The 20,770-nt window shown below is 48.5% G+C and overlaps 2 protein-coding genes across 5 annotated transcripts; one reads left to right on the forward strand and one right to left on the reverse strand.

The window, feature by feature from the left end:
• Positions 1-121: 121 nt before the first annotated feature.
• LOC120953419 (dnaJ homolog subfamily C member 13) lies at positions 122-12,792 on the reverse strand. 4 transcript variants are annotated; one of them, XM_040373326.2, is made up of 16 exons: positions 12,683-12,792; positions 11,184-11,710; positions 10,823-11,111; positions 10,601-10,741; positions 9,372-9,584; positions 8,185-9,033; positions 7,314-8,096; positions 6,671-7,236; positions 6,425-6,593; positions 5,229-6,356; positions 4,958-5,155; positions 3,540-4,888; positions 1,567-2,986; positions 1,368-1,490; positions 1,038-1,296; positions 122-947 (listed from the first exon to the last, which is right to left on the reverse strand). In XM_040373326.2, exons 3-16 carry the CDS (start codon positions 11,015-11,017, stop codon positions 814-816), a joined length of 7,527 nt encoding a protein of 2,508 aa, XP_040229260.2. In that variant the 5' UTR covers positions 11,018-11,111; positions 11,184-11,710; positions 12,683-12,792; the 3' UTR covers positions 122-813. The 4 variants fall into 4 exon arrangements, with proteins under 4 accessions (XP_040229260.2, XP_049463432.1, XP_040229261.2 ...); XM_049607475.1 differs by having other exon boundaries at positions 10,823-11,710; XM_040373327.2 differs by lacking the exon at positions 12,683-12,792 and adding an exon at positions 12,198-12,589 and having other exon boundaries at positions 10,823-11,710.
• Positions 12,793-13,278: 486 nt separating this feature from the next.
• LOC120953850 (cyclin-dependent kinase 5 homolog) lies at positions 13,279-20,720 on the forward strand. Its single transcript, XM_040374164.2, has 2 exons — positions 13,279-14,179; positions 14,264-20,720. The coding sequence occupies exons 1-2, from the start codon at positions 13,459-13,461 to the stop codon at positions 14,410-14,412; spliced, it is 870 nt and encodes a 289-aa protein (XP_040230098.1). The 5' UTR covers positions 13,279-13,458; the 3' UTR covers positions 14,413-20,720.
• The last annotated feature ends 50 nt before the right edge of the window (positions 20,721-20,770 follow it).

Consider the following 20,770-nt stretch of genomic DNA (forward strand, 5'->3'; position numbering starts at 1 on the left):
TATAATAAACATATGAAAAAAAATATTTAAATGTTAATTATTTACTTACCGGTGGTATCGAAACGATGGCACCGCGGACACGTTTTCTTTCCGGTGTTTTTTTCGAGCTTTTGATGGGGGATTTTTATGTTGATTTACAGAGTTTTTCTTTTATTTCCTGTTGCTTGGAACCGCGCGGTGTGTGTGTGTTGTCACATGCAATTATTTGCTTATTTTTCGGTATTGCGCTTTCGCCTGCTTTGATGGCGCGAGCATCGTATTTTACAACGTTCGTTCGTTGTCGCACACTTGCGCGAACTTTGTTATGCTTTGTTTGTTTGTTTGTTTTTTTCTTCTTCTGTATTTGCTTTCTCTATAATTTTCAGCTTTTTTTCTCTCTTCTAGTATAAAATATCACATTACAACAAAATTAGAGGAGAGGGCATAAACGGAAAAGCTAAGCTACACACTAAAAACGGGGGTGAGGGAAGTGGTTAAATAAAGTGTGAAATGAGTGTTTGCCCTGTTTTGTTACTTGCTTGGTGGTAGTAGAGTGTCGGTGTTGTGTTGTTGTGTTCTTTCTTCCTACAAACACACACATCGCATTAATGAAATACGACCATTTGCTCCATCGCTCCTGCAGCGGAGTGGTAGCAACGATGGCTCACTTTTTCATCACATCTTAATGCACACACACTACAATACAGCACTGGTCCACCACGGAAACGATTCAACGAACAGAAAAACGAAACAATAGCGTACACCCCAAATAACACATAATGGGACTACTCCCGCGGGGTGCACGGTAAGGTAGAGTAGCACGTGTGCGTACTACTACACACTCCCACCGCTGCTGTTGCTGCGCGCAAACAGTGGATCATCCCGATCGATGGGCGGTGGCGAAGTGAGCACTTCGACGTTCTTTGCCGGCCCTTGCGTCAAATAGCCAGCGGTCGTGTTCGGTGCGCCTGCAAGGAAAAGGGCAAATCAATTGCAAATTAAGAACTAAGACCTCTTAAAACAAAATTTTCTCTCCCCTTTTGTCGCTACCCACTTACCCATTAGATATCCGCGCACGTCCGTATCGGTTATGAAGAGATCGTGCTTCTGGTCACGGTACTCCGCCCAGATCGGGTACTGGTTGAGCAGATGCGTGACCCGATCGCCGTACGTGAGGTTGGCGCTCATCGCTTTCAGCGTGGCAACAATCTGCGCCTTTACCATGGCCGGATTGTTCGCCAGCACGAGCCGGCTGTCGAGCAGCGCGACCAGGTAGGGAATTAATTGACACTCGAGTGATTGACGTATCAGTGAATCCTGCAAAGGGAAAAAAACAATTGTTGGTTATTCGAATCGTTTTTCCACCCCCGGCTAACGTTCATACGTACATGCTGACATTTGAATAATCGACTCAACGTTTCGCACGCCGTCGACGTCAGATCCCGATGGTGCTCCATGCAAGATTTCAACGACGGTATACATTCCGTCTGGGAGATTGCGCTGACACAGATCTGTAAAACAAAGGGAAAATAGTTTACTAAGCGTGAAGGAAAATAAGGCCACGACACCAAATGCTGGGTCACCTACCTCCGAAAGGGAAAGCTGATGCAATACTGTGAGGGCACTCTTTGGCTGAACGGAAAGCTGGCGGAAAAACTTCGGTATGTGCCCCAGCACCGGTATCGAGTCGGCCAGGTTGGGCTGTGCGTTCAGCAGCAGCACCAGCGCGGTCGTGGCCAGATCCAGCACGTCCCTGTCCATGCCGCTCCGGCTGATACTGTCCACGATGAAGTCCAGCAGGTCGGCCAGGAACTGTTTCGGTTTGCGCAGCGTCCAGCCCGGATTGGACACGTACAGGCGCAGGTACACGCCCGACACGACCACCTCGCTCGACAGCAGCTCGGGCAGTATCTCCGGATCGCGCCAGGCCGCCTTGGCGTTGCGCCGCTGCTGCACGTGGAAGCTGTCCGCCGCGTCGCGCACCGCGTCCGACACGCACGCCCGGATGTCGTCGTTCCAGATCAGCTCCGGGTGCTCGTGCGTCGACTCGTACATCTGCACCGCGACCGAGGTGGAGTCGATCATCGCGTCCAGGAAGACGGGCGGCAGATACTTGCACAGCGTGATGCGCACCTTCGGCCCGCTCAGCTTGTCCGCGTTCATCTTCGCCAGCAGCTCGGCACACTGTTCCCGTATCGCCGGGTTGTTGGAGTTGCAGAACAGATCGAGCAGATAGACGACCGCACCCTTCGTGTGCGCCTCCTTGATCATCTTGGGCACGTTCAGCAGCCCGGACAGGGTTTCCAGCACGCGCGGCTGATGCTCGCGCAGGTCCGGATCCTTCAGCACGATCAAGTAGCGGCCAACGATCTCGCAGGCCGCTATCTCGGTCACGCACTCCTTGTTGCGCGACACCAGAGAGACGACCTCGAGCGCTAGCGTTTTGATCGTGCGATTGTCCGCTCCGCACTCGCTCGTCGAGAGCAGCCCGAACAGCATTTCAAAGTGTCCGATGCACTGCATTTCGACGTTGGTGTTCGATTTGATCACGGAGATGAGGGCCTGCAGTGCCATCAGCAGGTGCCGGACGGCGTGCGGATTGTTGGTGAAATCGTACCGCTGCGCGGAACCACCATCGACACTGCCGGCTGTCCGTTCCAGCTGGTTGCGCTGCTTCGAGCGGGCGTACTCGCTCAGCACGGCACTGATGTCGCTGCCGGGGGTCGTTGCGGCCGGCGATTGCAAACCGGCTGGACGCTTCGGAGGAGGTGCCGGTACCATCGGCTTCCACGCTTTCGTTGGGACCAAGATGCCACCAGTTAGCGCTTGGCTGGCGGGAACCGGATTGGCACTTGCGTTCGATGGAGCCGCCGTTCCGTGCAGGTGGTTGTAGCCCTGCTTGAGAAACTCGAGTAGATCGATCACGAAGCTTTTCGGGTTCGTTATCGGAAACGTGGGCATTTCGTTGTACACGCGGATGAAAATTCCACCAATCTTAAGCTCGTCGCTGGAAATGTAAAACAAAATAGTTAGTCTAACATACAGTTTTGTTTCTTTACATTATAAGCGTTTTTAGGGATGCATAACTAATATCATGGGAAAGGCTGTGAATTAATATGATATTTCAAATTAGAACGTTCCAATAAGATTATTATAGTATACACATATTACAGTAAACGTTGTTTTCCGGATCAGTTTATAAAGTAAACGGCATTATTCAACAACCGCGCGAAGTTTTTTTAACAGTACAGCTGTCACATATAATGACCCCTGTTGGAAAATATCTTGCATGTTTTGAATAATGCTGTTCATATTGAAAACAGAGCCGAAAAACACTGTAAGATTCAGAAAAGTATCTAAATCCCAATTGGGTTTGTAGTGAGATTCTAATAGGATGTATGGTTAATCCCAATGAGAATTTTTGGTTAAAAATGGGTGATGGTTAAAAGGAAAAAGTGGATTTTCATTTTCATGAAATGCAACAAATAGAAACCGTTTTAAAATAAGTTATGATGATAATTATCCAAGCAGCAGCAGAATAGCACCTAAAATCAACTTACCGATGCGCATCGTACGAGAAACCTTGCACCAGCTCGTGTATTTCCGACACGTCTTCGTACTGCTCCTTCGACGCGACAGTGCGCTGATGCTCGAGAAAGTCCGTCAGCTGGGCCCGCGTCCCATTGTCCCATATCAGATACGGGTTGCGCGTGTTCGAGTTCAGCATCTTCAGCACGTGCTGCTCGCTGTCCGTCACCATCTTGCCCGCCACGTACGGCGTCAGCAGCTGGTCCAGGATATGCTTCACCACCGCATTCGCCGGCGCCTGCAGCGCACTGATTTTGTACTTCTTGTTCTGCAAACCCTTTTCACATTCTGCCGGTGGTTCCGCTTCGTCGCCGGTCACTGCCGCCGCATCGCTGTTTTTCCTTTCCTGCAGTACCTTGTCGATGTTGGCCACCGACTGGATCAGGCTCGAGTTGTTCTGTATCAGGTTGGACGCGTTCTGCGAGTACGTTTGGTTGGTTTGCCGCGTCGCTACCGTGAGCGGGGAATCGCTTCGCCCACCGGAGGGACTGTTGCTAGCGGTGGATTTGGTAGAACCGGTCACTGCTGCCGATGTCGCCCTCAGTACAGCCGACTTGGGGTCGTCCAGCAGCGTCATACTGTAGCCGGCCAGGGCGACGCAGGCGAGCAGCGACAGTTTGGCCAGATTGTTCGCTACCTGCTGCGTGTTCGACTTCTCCTCCGACGTGACGCCACTCTCATCGAGGGTAAAGTCGTAATCGAACAGGAACAGCATCAGCGACCAGAGGACACCGTTGCGCACGAGATTGCACTGCAGCTCCACGTTGTTCACCGCCAGGCTGGTAACGAGGCTGACCGAGAGCGAGTGCTTAAAGTACACCACCCGGCACACGTCCGCGATCAGCTGCGGCAGCTCGAGGATCTTCTTCCGGCAGCTGTCGAAGCAGCAGGCCACATCGAAGCAGCGCGTAATGTTCGAGATCACCTCGTAGTGCAGCGAGTCGCGCTTGGAATCGACGCCCATGATGGACACGCAGCGCGAGTACGCGTCGAGCAGCGCCTCGATGCCCTCCTCGCGCCGCAACTCTTCGGCGTTCAGGGCCGAACAGTGTACCGTGTGGTAGCACAGCTCGGACGCAGCGCTCAGCAGCGGCACCGTTTTGGAGAACAGCTGGTCGTCCTTCGTTTCCAGGCGGATCGTTTTGATGAGCTGCGGATAGCCGGCGTACTTGTACGGGCGCAGCTCCTCCGAGTAGCGCTCGAACAGGATCGACTGGGTGCGCAGTATCAGCACAATGTTGCTCGGGTTCGGCCCGTCCGTGTTGAGCGCGTTTCGCGAGCACAGAAACTCGTACGCACGGTTAACGCGTTCAAAGATTTCCTAATGCCAAGCGGAAGGACTATTAACAATTGCACGCGAAAGGAAGATCGCAATCGATTAATGACTTACCCTGCCGTTGGGATTTTTGTCCGGATGGTACATCTGGGCCAGCCGATAGTAAGCCTTCCGGATGGCCGACTCTTCTGGGTGGGGGTTTTTGCTCAAGTCAAAGTCCAAATCGAGGTACGCCTGCTGTACGGTCATCTCCGAAGGCTTCTTCTCGACCTCTTTGCGCCAAGCATCGAGCGTGTGCTTTAACAGTTGCACCTACAAACCGGATGGCGAAACAGAAAGTTAGTACGCTTTATACACATTCAAACGACATCCGCAAACGCCGTACCGGATCCGGTATGGGCCAGTTGGGGAACTTGGCCGTATCGCACAGATGCCGCAGGTAGAAGATGTGACAGAACAGTTCATTCTCCAGCTGCGGATAGCTGATGACCGGTATGGCCAGGTACGGGTACCGGGCCATCGTGTGTCCCTTCAGCTTCGGCGTGAAATCGGCAATATGCGCCGAAATCTTTTCGATTAGCATGCGCCTCATCTCCGAGCTCCATATCACCTCCGGCGTGTCGAACTCGCCCAGGAACGTTTCGGCAAACTTTTCCGCACTGTGATTCTCCAGGAAGCAGATCATCGCTTCCGGCAGCAGCTGCCCGAGAATGCTACGATGCATAATGCCCGACTGCGAGTTGCTGTCCTCGCTGCGGAACGCTTGCTTCATGTGCGTCATCTTCAGGAAGCGAGCGATCGGCAGAATGTTGCTGCCGGTGTACATCAGCATGAAGTAGAACACACCCGTCAGGTACACCTTCGACATTTCCGGGTTGTCCTCCATGATCTGACAGAGCAGCGTGGCCACGCGCTCCAGCAGGCCCGGATCGTGCGTCAGGCACACCTGCACGATGTGCGGCAGGCAGATGAACTCGGACAGCTTGCGCGACAACCGCGGCCCAGGTATGAGGACCGCCTCGCCGTCCCGGGCCCGGCTCGGGAAGAAGCTGGTGCACTTGTTCAGTATGTCCAGCACGTGCTGGGCCAGCTCCGTCTCGTTGAACAGCGGCGTGCCCTTCGCCATCAGGCACCACTTTAGCTGAGGTATTTGTTGCAGCGAGCGCCACCCGTCCATGCCGACCGCCCAGCAGCGCGTGCGGGGCGTCAGCACGCCCTTCGACCAGAGCTCCTTCAGCTCGGAAAACGTCACAGGACCGCAGCGCTCCGGCTTTTCGTTCTCGCGCTCCACATTGTAGTACCAGTCCTTCTCCTCATGCAGCTTCATGTTCGGACCGGCCTCGATCACGTTCGTTTTGGTGTTCAGTGTTGCGCGTCCTTTGTGCAGGTGGGCCAGGGTGATCAGATCGACCAGATAGTTGACGTGGTCGGTTAGCGGGCGACAGTTGGATTTGTGCAGTACTAGATTCTTGATCAGTATGATCAGTGCGTCCCGGAGCGCTGGAGAAAGACACTGCAAATCAAAAGGTATCAATCAATTCTGATTTTTTTTTTCAAAATAAAGCTCTGTTTTTTTCTCACCCTATCTAACATTTGCAGTATGTACGGCATATCACTGAAGTATCCAATTTCCTCGTAGTACCGTTTGTACACTTTGGCCAGCGCTTGCAGCGAGGTCACCGTGAGCTGATCATCGTTCAATCGATTCCGGCACAACACCCTCCGATACAGCGCGTTGAACAGTTCGATGCTGAAATATACAAACAAATTTCCTGCGTTACTGCCTACGCCATCAACCATACCTTAACACGTCCCAAAGCTACTCACGGATTTTTCACCAAATTCTGCGGCCAATCGTCCCGCTCCAGCAGTAACCGAATGTAATAATCTCCTATCTTAATCTCATCCGCCAGACACTGGTACTGTACCTCAAACTCGTCGTAGTTCCACGCCACCAGCATGCTGCCGGCCAGATCCTTGTCGGCGGTGAACTGGCGCAGCTCGTTCTCCAGCGCCGACCGTAGCTCTTCGCGCGTCTTGTGGTTCCAGATCAGGTTCGGCATTGCGTGGTTCTTCCCGAACTGGTAGAAAAACAGCGGCAAATTGACCACCTGTTCGCCCACCTTCTTCTTCTGGCGCCGGTTGCGCAGCACGATCGGGCGATTCTTTTGCGTCTGCTGCAGCTTCTCCTGGCGCACGTCGAGCAGATTCATCCCCCAGTGCTTGATGCCCTCGAGATGCTTCTCGATTAAGTAGTTCAGGCGCTGCTTGCTATTGTTGCCGGAATGTTGCACCGCCAGCTTCAGATTGTCGCGGAAGTTTAGCTTGTCCTCCTCGACATCTTCCTTCGGCACGGCGTCTTCGCTTTCCAGAAATGACAGCAAGCCTGCGGGCTGCACAAAAAAAGCAACAGAAAGCAAAGTTTTAGTAACAAAACAAACAAAACAGAAACACTCTATTTTTCACTTACGAAAATTCGCTTCAATAGATTCATCGCTTCGTCACTGTCCGTTATCCACAGGCCCACCAGATGCCGCGACAGCTGACGGTGGGTGATCATCGTGGAATCGTTCGACGGTGTGTATAGTGCCACCAGCAGGTGCCGGCACAGGGCCGCCTCATCCAGCGCTAACGTTTGCATCTGCGTCGATATGGCCGTATCGCCTTCCTCAATCAGCGCTCGCATTACCAGCCCGCTGCCCTTTACAATCGCCAGCGAAGGATGCTGAAACAGCTTGTACAGCGTACGGCCCCGCGCAGCGACCATCTCGAGCAGCAAATCGAACTGCTTGCCATCCGTCGTCTCGCTGTACGGTACGCACAGCGCGAACGTAAGAAAGTCCAACATTGCGGACAGTACCAGCGCACCGCTGCCCAGGTTCACGTGCTTGCTCCACATGTCCAGCAGCTGCTCGAGGAAGGCCTTCGTGTGCAGCAGGGACGACTTGTTCAGCTGCTCCTGCTTCAGATCGTGGTCGGAGTGCATCAGCGAGTTGATCATATCGATGGCAGCGTACGTCACAGCCAGATCGTTGCGCTTGAGGGCGTGCACCACCTTCAGCCCGATCGCTTCCCGGAACCCGGGGAGATTCGTGAATGCGGCGAAGCCCACTTTACTAGCCAGCAGCCGGCGCAGCACGTGGAACGATGCCTCCAGCTCGACGTTGTTTAGCTGCGCGTTATCTTCCTTGCTGCCGATCAGGGCCTGCAGTGCACCCGTTATCAGCCGTTCCTTGCTTTCCGCAAAAAGACTCTGCAAAAGAGATAAAACGAGCGTGCGTGTCAGGCATAACTCGGTCGACCACACAATCAACACACCACCACCACCTCCACCCACTTACATCCTGCGTGACACTGTAGTTGAGCCCACTGTACGGAATGTTAGCGTTGAATCGCTCCATCACATCGATACGCTTCACCGGATACTGATAGTTGCTGATGATGTATCGGAGCAGGTTCGCCTCCGTCTCCTCGTCCACGCTCACCGTCAGCGGACCGACCCGCTTGCCCCGTGGCGTGTTGGAGATGCGCACGTGCACGTCCTGGTTGCCGCAGGATCGCACCGCGTCCAGCAGCGTGGCCAGCAGCGAGTCGCGATCGTTCGTAATGTACGACCGCACCAGCCCGTTCTTGTACTCGATCGAAAACTTCTGAATGTTGTCCGCGTGCCGGACCAGCGCGTACACGTTGTCCAGCGGTCGCAGCGTGCAGATGCTGTACGTTTGCGGGTCGCGCTCGAGCACGGTCGTATCGGTGAGGCACAGAATCCGGCGCATCGGTTCCGAATGGCGCGGCGTTATCTTCTGCACGGTGAACTCCGACAGGGACGTCTGATGCTGGTCGCCACTGTACGCGCCGAACCGCTGCTGCTCGAACTGTTCGAGCGAGATTTGCTTCTTCAGCACCTTGATGTCGATGCCCAGGTACTGCTGCGCGTTCTGCACGATCATCTGCACGATCTCGTGGTTGTTCTCCACGCGAAACAGATGCAACCGGCTGTGGCCACCGTACGCCAGCACGATCCCGTTCGGGTAGTCCTGTATGCCGATGATGCCATCGATGTCCTTGTAGTTGTAGCTGGCCAGCACCGTGCTGGTGGTGGGATCGAGCTGATCCAGCGAGCCCGGCGTCACTTCCAGCACGGTGGGCAGCGTCGTGCCGGACCAGTGATGTTTGTAGGCATTGAATTTCTAAAGAAAAGGTAACACAGAAAGAAACGATTTTACGATATTATATGCCACCTTAGCCGGTGTGAGGAAGAGGAAACAACGGAACGAAATTTCGAACGAAAACATAACGTAAAACAACAACACAAAAGAAAAACAATATTTACAGTACCTTCATTAAACCCAGGCCAATGTACAGACCCCACTACTATACCCTACCCATATGACACTGTATAAAGTTAACCTGAAAGTATTTTTATGATTTTTTGTTTGCTTTACAACCCTTAAGCCAATATTGCTCTACACTGTCCTAACGCCAAACGCGGTCAGAAAACACGGATGGGGAGGGGTTAGACACTCACTTTTAGCACCGTACAGCACGGCAAACATGGCAGAACCGGTGGTGGCAGCGGTAGAAAGGATGCTACAATTGTCTTTAACCACCACGTCCACTCAACCCCCTTGCCACCGGTGCGCTCTTCCCGGACGGCGGGTGTGGAGGAGGAATGGAGCAATGAAGAAGCTGATGGGAAAGATGACGAATAGAACGACTCGACAGGACTTTCTACATCATCCTGGAAACGCAAAACAGAAACGGCAAACATGAACAAATGGTGCAGATGGCATCACAGGGGACGGGGGAACGGGTGGTGGCAGAAACTAGAAGAAAAAAGGGTGATGTGGTGGGATTTGGGTAGGGGATTGGGGAGCGATGTAGGCTACCAAATTTTTTAACGTTGGTTTTGGTCGTTCGAAAGAGGGGAAGAAGAGCGAAGATTTTGGTTTTGCACCACCTCTTCTGCAATCATCATCAAAGTGTGAGATTGAAGGGGAGAATAGAATGATTTTATTTTATCCCAGACAAGGCATGGGAATTTGTTATGTACTGGACACGGAGGACAAGGTTAAGAGTATGACCCGTTTGCTCTGCATTGCACTGTTCCACACAAAAACGAGCTGCTGTTGCCGTGCTTGGTACAGGAGGATTATCTGACCCATTCTTTTGCTCTGGTTTGTGTTAGTTACCGATGAGAATACGAATGATTGTAGCATTTTAGAACATGTTCAATTACAACCACCGGACAACGTGTAGTTGCGTTAATTGATGAGTTAATTTAAATTGATTAAATAATAGACAGGTTATAGGTTTAAATATAAGTAGCCAATCATTAGTTTCTGTGCAATTCTTTAGTAGTAATAAATACATGTATTATACTCCTCAATAATAGCCTAACAAGATCTTAACAAAAAAGGACAAACAATCATCCGACATATAAGCCACACTCCCCCACAAAAAAAAAACGGTTCAAATGAGATGAACATAAATTGCAAACATACAACATGGACCACAAACGAAAATGAGGAAAATTATACCAGCCGAGCCACCACAGGAGTAATGCACACGGAAACACAAAGTACGACACAACACAAAACAACAACCCCTAAACGCCTAGTTAATACACGTCCGAAGTAGTAGGATGAGTAGGGTGAGTCAGAGAGAGAAAGAGAGTGTGTGTGTGTGTATGTGTTTGTAACAACTTTCGCGCCAGTTCGCCGGGTGGACTGAGGAGGCGAGGGGCGTATTACTTACCAGAGTTTGTTTCGGTTTCTCAGCAAACTCCTTGTGGTATTTCAGCAACGAGGTTAGTATCTCGTTCCGATTTTCCGACGAAAGCTTGATCGTGTCGATCTTTTTGTCCTTCCTCAGGTTCAGCACAAACTCGTACGCCGTCTGTAATGGGGTTTGCATGAGAGGTGTGTGATCAGTACTGTCATCGTTGGCAGCCAATTTACGCGGCACAACTGTACTTACATTCCCGGACCGGTTCGGCAGTACGCTGATTACCTCACCGTACGGCCACCGGTTGGTGACGTCGAACTTGTCCGGATTGTAGGTCGAGACGCCGGTCGACCCGACGGACAGGATGCGCTTGTACTTGCCCTTCCACGAGTGTTTGGTCACGAGAAAGCATTCCAGATCGATGCCTGCTTCGGTCGCGTTAGCCATCGTAGTTACGCCGTCTCAGCCGCAACAGAGACCCTCCCTCTCTTCCTGGATGAGCGACGGATTGCTGTGACCTGTTTTTGCTGCCCTGGTCGCGCTGCGGAGGAGACACGCTGATAAGCCAAACCAGCATAAGCGGCCGTGGGAAGCGTAATTGGGTTGTACATACAGCCGGCGACGAAACTGGAAGAACTGTATCAGCTCCACCAGCGCGACGTCCGTTGACCGTCACGGACGGGTCAGTGACATGCGAGGCTGATGCGTTTCACGGGCTTGGCAATTGTTTGGAATGTTTCCCCGTTTTGGCCAACTTTCGTTGCCGATAGTGATAGTGAGTGGCACGACAAGTCGCCACTGTTTCTACTAGCAAAAAAAAAGTTACTTCCTCGTGTAAGCCAATCTAAACACGTACACTCGCGCACGGCACACAATCACACACACGCGCTAACGTCTGAGCTATTATTTTTTCGGTGGTAATTGGATACGATTATTGAACGCGCGACGAGAGGGCACCTTCATTCGGGCGCAGCACACTCTTTTCGCTGTTTTCGCGTGAGCTTTAGCCAATCGGGCGAGGAGGCGATGAACTGGGCAGAAGAAGGTGCATGATGTTACGCTGCAAAACAGCTGTCTTCTCCGAGCCGTGGCAGATAGTGGTTGACGCAGAAACGCTACAATGTACGTAGTGATTATGGGCTGCAATAGATATGGGAGATAAAAAAGGGGGAGTTGTTAATTCTCGCTACGAAATGTACAGGTCCCTGGACAGGTGGCTTCAGTTTTAGCTGGATGTCAAACATTTCAACCTGTCTCGAGGAGGAAAGCGAACGCGTACACGCCTACTTGATTGTCGGCCGTCTTGAGAAGAGGACGTCTTTAATGGGAACACTTCTTGGCTCGTAAAGAAACTATTAAATCATGGAGCATGGACCGACGCACTTGACGACGGGTTCATCAACATCGAAGGGCACAAATGCCGCTTCCTCTGTCCCGTCCTATCGCAGTGTCACAAACCACAGCGCGACCACAGCGAAGGGCTCTCGGGGTAAAGGGAAGCCTTATCTGTTGCTATAAACAATTAAGAAGGCAACACACACACACACACGCGCGCACAGCAGGGCTTATGCACACGCCTCCCGAAAAGATGCAACACACGCATAAACGCGATTGTGCCGAGACTCACCGACTGCCGTCGGTGTTGGTGATTAGAGTGACTCAACGTTGTAACCAGCAAAACATGCAACAACAGCAACAACAAAACACACGCACACCCGATCCACTTCTTCTACCCCGTTTTTTTAACTCCGGCAGTGGCAGTGGGCAGCCGTGATCCGATAATTGAAAACACTCTGGAAAATGAAATGTCGTTGGAACCAAGCAAACACAACAACAAAAAGTGGGAGTACATTATCGCTTTGTGATGAAACGAGTTTCATCATTTCGTGCCCGTTTCGATGGTCCACCACCGCCGTTTCGCCTTGTTCTCTGGGGTACTTCAATCATCGGGTACACACTCACACACACCACACGCACGCACACACAGGATCACCCCCACAAAGATTGGGATAAAGAATGATTCATTTATGGTCGAAAAAATGCACCATCCAAAATGCATTGATGCACCAACGAGAGACCTTGGGTTGCTGCACACTTTGCTACACTTTTTACCTTAGAAAAATGACGCTTTTATCACTAATTTGTAGAAAAAGGTTCTGCCGTACGCACGGAGTCGAGCTTACACTGTATTGCTGTCCATCTTTTTATTTGCCAAAAACCCATCTTGACAGATGACGACGAAGCCGAGCGAGTGTATTTCACCTCCTCCCCGGGATTGCCGTTGACGGTGTTTTGTAGGCAACGGTTTGGAACAGCGTGATGATATTGACTTTACAGCACATTTGCAGTTTGGAACAACTTTTAAGTAACTTTTCAAATGTCTGAAAAGTGATTTATTTATGATACGACGTTTTGAAGAGCTCCTGTAAACATTCTTCCAGTTTTACCGGCTAGAGGTGAAATACTCTTGCACAGTGGTCGATAACTTGGAACAGCTTTTTTATCGAAATGTTTACAAAATATTCAATTTAAGAGCGACAACAGGCATTTCAGATGAAATTAGAAGATTTTTTCACATCTTCACTAGAAAGCATATGTTTAATATGAGCTTGCGCCATTTGAAAAAAAAAAACGTTATGAAAAAAGTATGTAAAATCGGCCCTCTACAATCAACAAGTTTGTCCCATAGTCCCCAACCTGTCAAACCCACAGAACAACAATCCAAAATATTGGCAAAAACAATTCCGCACGCATTTGTTTTTGCTCGTCGCGTATAGTTTGGGTGCATTAGCTACGCAAAAAATCAGGTCATTATTTTCAGGCTAAGACATATCTCTCATCCACCCATACAGCCGTTGCACTACCACCGCCCGCAGCAACCCCTCACCATGCAGAAGTACGAAAAGCTCGAGAAAATCGGCGAAGGTACGTACGGTACCGTGTTCAAGGGTAAGAACCGGGACACGCTCGAAATCGTCGCCCTGAAGCGGGTCCGGCTGGACGAGGACGACGAGGGTGTGCCGAGCTCGGCGCTGCGCGAAATCTGTCTGCTGAAGGAGCTGAAGCACAAAAACATCGTCCGGCTGTACGACGTGCTGCACTCGGACAAGAAGCTAACGCTCGTGTTCGAGCACTGCGACCAGGATCTGAAGAAGTACTTCGACAGCCTGAACGGCGAGATCGACCCGGACGTGGTGAAAAGCTTCATGTACCAGCTGCTGCGCGGGCTCGCCTTCTGCCACAGCCACAACGTGCTGCACCGGGATCTGAAGCCGCAGAACCTGCTGATCAACAAGAACGGCGAGCTGAAGCTGGCCGACTTTGGGCTGGCCCGCGCGTTCGGCATACCGGTGAAGTGCTACTCGGCGGAAGTGGTGACGCTCTGGTACCGGCCGCCGGACGTACTCTTCGGTGCCAAACTGTACACGACCAGCATCGACATGTGGTCGGCCGGGTGCATCTTTGCGGAGCTGGCGAACGCGGGCCGGCCCCTCTTTCCCGGCTCCGATGTCGACGATCAGCTGAAGCGAATATTCAAGCTGCTCGGTACGCCGGAGGAGGAGAACTGGCCCGGCATTACGCAGCTGTCCGATTACAAACCCTTCCCATGTGCGTATGCTCGTTAGTCCCCTGCCCGTAATAAAACCCGCACCAGCATTAATGGATATCTTTTCCCACCCCCTCCCCCCACAGTGTACCCACCGACAACGTCCTGGAGCCAGGTGGTGCCGCGCCTCAACTCGAAAGGGCGCGATCTGCTGCAGAAGCTGCTCGTCTGCCGTCCACTGCTGAGACTCAGCGCCGAACAGGCCATGTCCCATCCGTACTTTACCGAAAACTGAAAGCGGTTCTAGCAGTTACGGGCGCTACTGTCGACCAAAGTATCCCCCGGAACAACACCTTCACCGACGGAGCAGCTCGTGATGTGCGAGGATGTGGGCAGCAGGCGGCCGCCAGTGCCAGTGGACGGTGGTACGATTCCTTCCCCTGCCTGCCAGCCGGGTGACGTGCATTCCTTCTCCCCGTCGTCTACGCCCCTGCTGGAAACAATCAACGAATGAAACTCGTGTGGCCTGCTCCTCCTTCGTTGCGTGCGGCGTGCGAAACAAATCCAGCTCCACTTCCTTTTCACACTACTCGTAACGGGTCAATCTCGGTTTGTTACCTCTTCCCTCTTTTTACAACAATGCTGCTTGGTGTGGTGGGGGTTTGATGATGCAGGAGGAGAGGTTTTAAAACGTCCAACCGTGTGCTAGAGCAAGCGAATTCGTTGCCCCCCTTATCTTAACGATATTTTACGATATTCCGAACAATTGTGATGAGAAACCTCGATTTCGGACTGATTTGTGCTAGAGCTAGTGTGTGATAAGTTTGTTTTTTTGTTTTTTTTTTATTGGATTTCGCTTACCTTTTTTCCGATAATTTTCCGCTGTGCTTCGTTGTGTTTTATGTTAGTGTGCGAGAATTCAGGTAACAGGAGCAAAGACGAGAAAGCAAAAGGAAGTAAAGAATGAAAAAATAAAACCTCTTTTTTGCTCAGATCTACTGCTAGAAGTTGATGTAACACCGAGTACAGCAATCCAAAGCCATTTGTATGTAAATTATAATACAATTATATACATATACTATTAGTATCAGTAGTACTGAAAACAAAGCGTTTTCCGCCCTTTCTTTGCCAAACGTGATGACACCGAAAAACCAGGAAACAATCAACAACGTCTTCCTTTTTTTTCTTATGACTTTAGTGGCTAAAACGCATTTATTTCTCCGATTTTTACATCACACATAAAATTACATACACATTAAGTTAAATATATGTTTGGTTTACCTTTTTTGTTTGTTTTGTTTTGTTTGTTTGTTCCTTTTTTCCGGGTTTGTGGTGCTTTTATTCTGTTATTCTTCACCTGCCTCTTTTCCTGCCACCTTTTACTGCTGCTGATTTGCTGCGTTTTGCTGCTGTTATGCGGAGAGAGAGAGAGAGAGACAGAGAGGATGTTTGTGTACCGTTTACTCAACCCTATATATGCCTTTATAATGTGATGTATCTACGACGTTTTTTTCTTCTTCTTCTTTTTGTTCTGTTTAATGCCACCAGAGAAAGAGTTTGCGCTGTTGTTGGGGTCTTTTTTTTTGTTTTATATGTGCCGCACAAAGTAGTTTTATCTCCTTTTGTGTTTTCACTTTCCATTTCCTTTGGTTTGTTCTCCAAATTTTCCAATCCTTTACACATTAGCCCATATGTTAGCGTGCGCTTCATAAACACTCGTTTTGTTGGGGGAGAGCAGGAAGAGATGATGATAAAGCAAAAAAAACGCACCACTTCCGTTTGCGTTGGAAGTAGGTTTTGTACCCGAAGGTACCCATTTTATAGGTGTACATTTCTTCGTTTTGCTTGCTATCTCCAGAGTTCACGTTTTGTTTTACTTTTCCCCCATCCTCTTTTGTTTTGTTTGTTTGTTTGTTTACGACTTTTATTATTCTTTTACCTTTTTACCTTTTTTGTATGGTTTCTTTTAACTTCTTGTTTCCTTGTTCTCTCTTTCTCTCTCTCTTCTTTGTTCCATTTTACAGTTTCTAATAGTTTTGTTTGTTTTGTTATTTTATATATACTTCTTTTGAATGTTGCATACCTTCTTTCATATTCCCTCCTCCCTTTTACTGCTCTGCTATATATAGCTACATTCGCAATGTTTCTTATTACCAGATTTTTTTGCTACCTTTCATCAAGTTTTGTAATAAATTTGAGACGTTTTTGTTTTACTTTTTCTTCTTCTTCTTCTTCTTCTTCTTCTCCTCTTGCTTCTAGTTGCTCGAACAGATCTCATTCCTGCAGCCACAGCACACAGCATTTCCACAAACTACTTCCACAAACCATCCCCTAAACAGCGAACTTTTCGAGGTGGTAATAAGAATAAATGTCTGTATCTCTGTATGAATGCGTTTTTTTTTTTTGTTTAGTTTGGTTTTTGTCGCTTTAAATTCTTACTTACTCAAAGGATTCACCACCACCTTTGTCCGCGTTGTGCGAACGTGTGTTGTTGTTGTTGAAAGTGAAGAAGAAAACCAGAATGGTGAGAGAGAGTTTGGTAGCGGGTGTTGTTGTAGTTGTTGTGTGTAGAAAAAACCACGTGCCACACGATTTGAAGCGTAATGCGCAAGAAGCAAGGACCTGCGTCGGTCGTTTTGCAGCCCCACACAACGCGTTTCGCGACGGAAATCGTGTGTGTGCGTTTTTGGGAAGGGCAATGATGGATCTATTCGGGATGAATGATCTAATATCGCCGTAAGACTATTGGCTATGGTTTTAGCAATAAATTCGGAACGATATATGAGCCAAAGGGGGGTCTATACCTAGACATCCTGCCACTTATCCTGCCCTGCTTGTTGGCGTTGGGATTGGCGAGAAAAAACGAATCTTTATCTAACAAAACCTGTGCCCCCCGCACTCCAGAGCTCGTGGGATGGTGCGGGATGCTAGCCCTCTATTTCTTCAGCTGCCCAATGTCCAATGTCTTCCTTATCCAATTAGCTTCGATTTATGTGTGATGCGTAGTAAATGCGTAATAACTAAGAGCGGACGACGCCCCAGGGGATTGTGTTTTGATGTGGTTGATTTATACTGCAGATTTTGACTTATTGATGTGTTTTCTCTTGTGAGAGAAAAAAAGATTCTTGCGTGTTGATGCCACTATTATTGATACTAGCTGCAGCATCACTTTTCTTCCGCTGCCTTAAACCAATCTGCTTCAGTTTGTTTGTTCACTTTTCTCACGTAACGCGTTCTAATCTAGGTTTTGTTTTAGTTTTATCTCTTTTCGTATGTTTGTAGGGGTTGTTTTTTTTTTGTTCTTCTTTAGTTTCTTTTTTCTTTCTTGTTGTAGTTTTTTTTCCTACCCTTTTTTATTATTAACCATTTCATTCTGTTCCTAAGATAGTTTCCTTTCTAGCCGTCTGCTGTTCACTGCCACACTTGTTTTATGTCACATTGGTTTTCTCATTCTAAATGTTTCTTTTTATCGTCAAATATTATAGTATTTGTTTAGATTATTTGTGTTTGTTTGTTTGTTTGTTTTTGTATGTGTGTGTGATTTGCGCTTACTACCACCTCCTTTTCTTTACTCATTGGTTTTACTTCTTCTTATTCTTCTTCTTCTTTTTCTTTTCTTTACTCAAAAAAGATACTTATTTTGGGTAGTCAAAAGCGGATATAGGTTTGCCTCACTTGTGCGGTACAATTTCATTCATCCAGTTTCCAAGTGTTTCTTCTGCTCTCGTATTGGCGTGTTTGGATTTTCTATTTCTCTCTTTTCTTCGTTCGGATACACCTTTTGCGTGCGGGTTTTTGCTCCTTCCTTCGCGGTACTTACATAGCCGCAAGTTTCGCGTTTTATGCAATTATGCTGTTTGTATTAGTTCTATGTTTGTGCTATGTTTTGCTCCTAGGGAGCGCGACTGCGCGGCCACTCCGTTTCCGTATTTGATTGATAAGCACGTGGAGATGATTTATTTACCGTTAGAGTTCAGAAAACCCTGTTTGAAATGGAACCGAAAACCCCGGAAGTGATGAAAAGTGGGATACGTTTAGAAAGCGCTTTTTGCTTGCGACAGTGCTTATATGTAGCACAGGCGGGATTAGGTGTGTCTTGCTTTCGAACAAAATGTCAAATAGTCGGCCATTGTCGGCAATACAATACACTCCTCCTTCTCTGCTGAGCAAGGAACCGTGCGTAACAATGGTTGAAAAAGATTTAAAAAAAAAACGATACAATCTGCCGGTGAGAAAATAGCAATAGAAATGATTTCATTTTTCGCCCATACTTTCATTGAGATAATTCTTAATACATAATACTATATAGTTTACGCTATTGTTCTGTATGTGTGTATTAATGCGTGTATGATGTGTGATTCTCTCTTAAGCGACATGGCTCGCACCTAGACACGGTGTGCCTCTGCGCAATCCGGCGTCTTCGTGTTCGTTTGGTTTATAGGATTTGTAGAAAAAATATTAAAAATTATGTTTTCTTTTTTTATCAAAAATAGAAGTAGAATCATTCCTTCACGGTGCTCACGGTGCCGGACGTGCTACACTTCTTCTCTACGTTACCTGCCACCGGTCACACCGTTACGCGCATTACGCTTGTGGTTAGTTTTGTTTTGTTTTGTTTCGTTCAGCCAGGATCCTTCTTTCGCCGCTTGGTGTGCAGATAATGTTTTGAATTTTCATTATTTGGTCGTTTGTGAGCGCACACACACACACACGGCGAGTGTTGCTGGTAAAGCCAATTTGCCAATAGTTTTGATTTTATGATTTTCTGCCAACCCTTTTTTGCTACCTTTTCGGCCGTTACTCTCGAACGTGTACAACAGGGCAAGGCGCCTGGTGTGGTTGTGGTAGCGTTTCGAACTATCCTAAACGGAATATAAATACGCAAAGCGCTGCTAAAGAACGAGAGGCTAAAGAGAGATAGCTTTGTACTTTTACTAAAGGATTGTTTAAACGGACTGTTGTGTATTGCTACGCGTAAAACGTATCGATTGACGAAAAATACATAAATCTGTTACCGTCGGATTGTCGAAGCCCTCGGGGTGGTACCAGCCGTGCCGGGGCCGTACGGACGACCCGGTATGGCACACACACACCCAGGGCAGTGCAAGGAAAGGTGGTAAAAGAAGGGCAAACTAACTGCAAAGAAACGCATGTTCATATGGGTACACACCTGTTCCTGGCATTAGTAGCCTTTTCATCTACAGCATCTTTCACCATTCTTCACAACCACAGAGAGAAAAGGGGATTGGAGGGAGGGGGTGAAACAAAACAACACGGACAAAATCCCTTAACTGTAGCAAAGATAGAGAACAAACATCGATCTTCGTTTCGTTGGCACAAAGCTGCGGAAAAGGCAGAAGACGTGAGCGCGACACGTGTTATGCGGCAGAGCTTAACGATAGAAAATAGAGTACACCCTCTTCACCACCCGCCGTCCCTTCCGCCCCACTAGAGGGGGTAGACTAGAGGGTGATCTTGTGCTTACGCACAAACACACGAGCCGATCTTTCAATAATCTTTGATTTCGTTTGCTTCTGCTTTGGTGCTAAAGTACTAATTAATAGAATCTCTCTTAAATATTGTGCATTGTTTTCTGTGCGTGTGTGTGTCACTGACTGGTAGGCTTTAAATGGTGGCGCGTTTCGTTTATGAAAAATACTGGATGGGACTTTACGGGGTTGGTTGGTATTTATAGGAACGATAGGGAGTGTACAGGGACAATGGTGCTGTGTGTTTGTGTGCGCTTGTTGTAGCAAATAACCATTAAGAAATACCCTCGTTAAGGAATGTAGATGCAACTGAATAGCGTTTCTAACCCGCATGTAACGTTGTGCGCCTCATCTCGCAACGGACAATCACATCCATTTGTCCGTGCCGTTTTTTGCATTTGTTTTGCGACCTTAACATATCCACTCGATGCTTCAAACAACCACCAACTGGGCTAAATCGCGAGATTGGATAGCATTTTACTTCTTTTTTTTTGTGTGCGTATCGTTCCACCGAAACTTTAGGACCAAGTTTTGCGTTTGTTTGTGGTTGTTACCTATCCCGAACAGATGTACGCTGGTTACCTTACAAGTTTAGTTTCAGTTTTGCCAAACACTTTCCCGTTTTTTTTTTAAATGGGGCTGGCAAAACACACATCCACACTCACGCGCACACGAGTAGTTGGTGGCGACGAGCCAACCCTCCTTTCTCTCTTTCTCTCTAAACGTACGCAATAAGAATAATTACAGTAGTATTAATACAAATAGCAATAATAATAAATAGGTTTCTCTGTATCCTTTCTCCTTGCTCCTTCTTTACGTGTACGTGTTACTCCTTAACAGCCGAAATAATATAAAAAAAAAACAAAACAAAACGTAACAACATAAACATTACATACAATAAATTGGGAAATATGTGTGTGTGTGTGTGCGCGCAGTGCCTTTTCTTCCTCTAGTTCAAAACGGGGAAGAATGTTTCCTTTTAGCTAGACCCCACCACCGAACAAAGCTAACGAAAATGTTTCCAGCCCAGGTCGTAAAGCCGTTGGGGCGTGGCAAGCAGTTTCCCTCAAAACAAGTGCATCTTGTGTTTTCCCCAATTTTTTTTTTTTTTTTTGCACGAAAAGTTATGAAAAAAAAACACGAAGCGCGAATGCGCCGGTTCCA

Source organism: Anopheles coluzzii, chromosome 2 (assembly GCF_943734685.1).
Source record: "Anopheles coluzzii chromosome 2, AcolN3, whole genome shotgun sequence".
NCBI classification, from domain to species: domain Eukaryota; kingdom Metazoa; phylum Arthropoda; class Insecta; order Diptera; family Culicidae; genus Anopheles; species Anopheles coluzzii.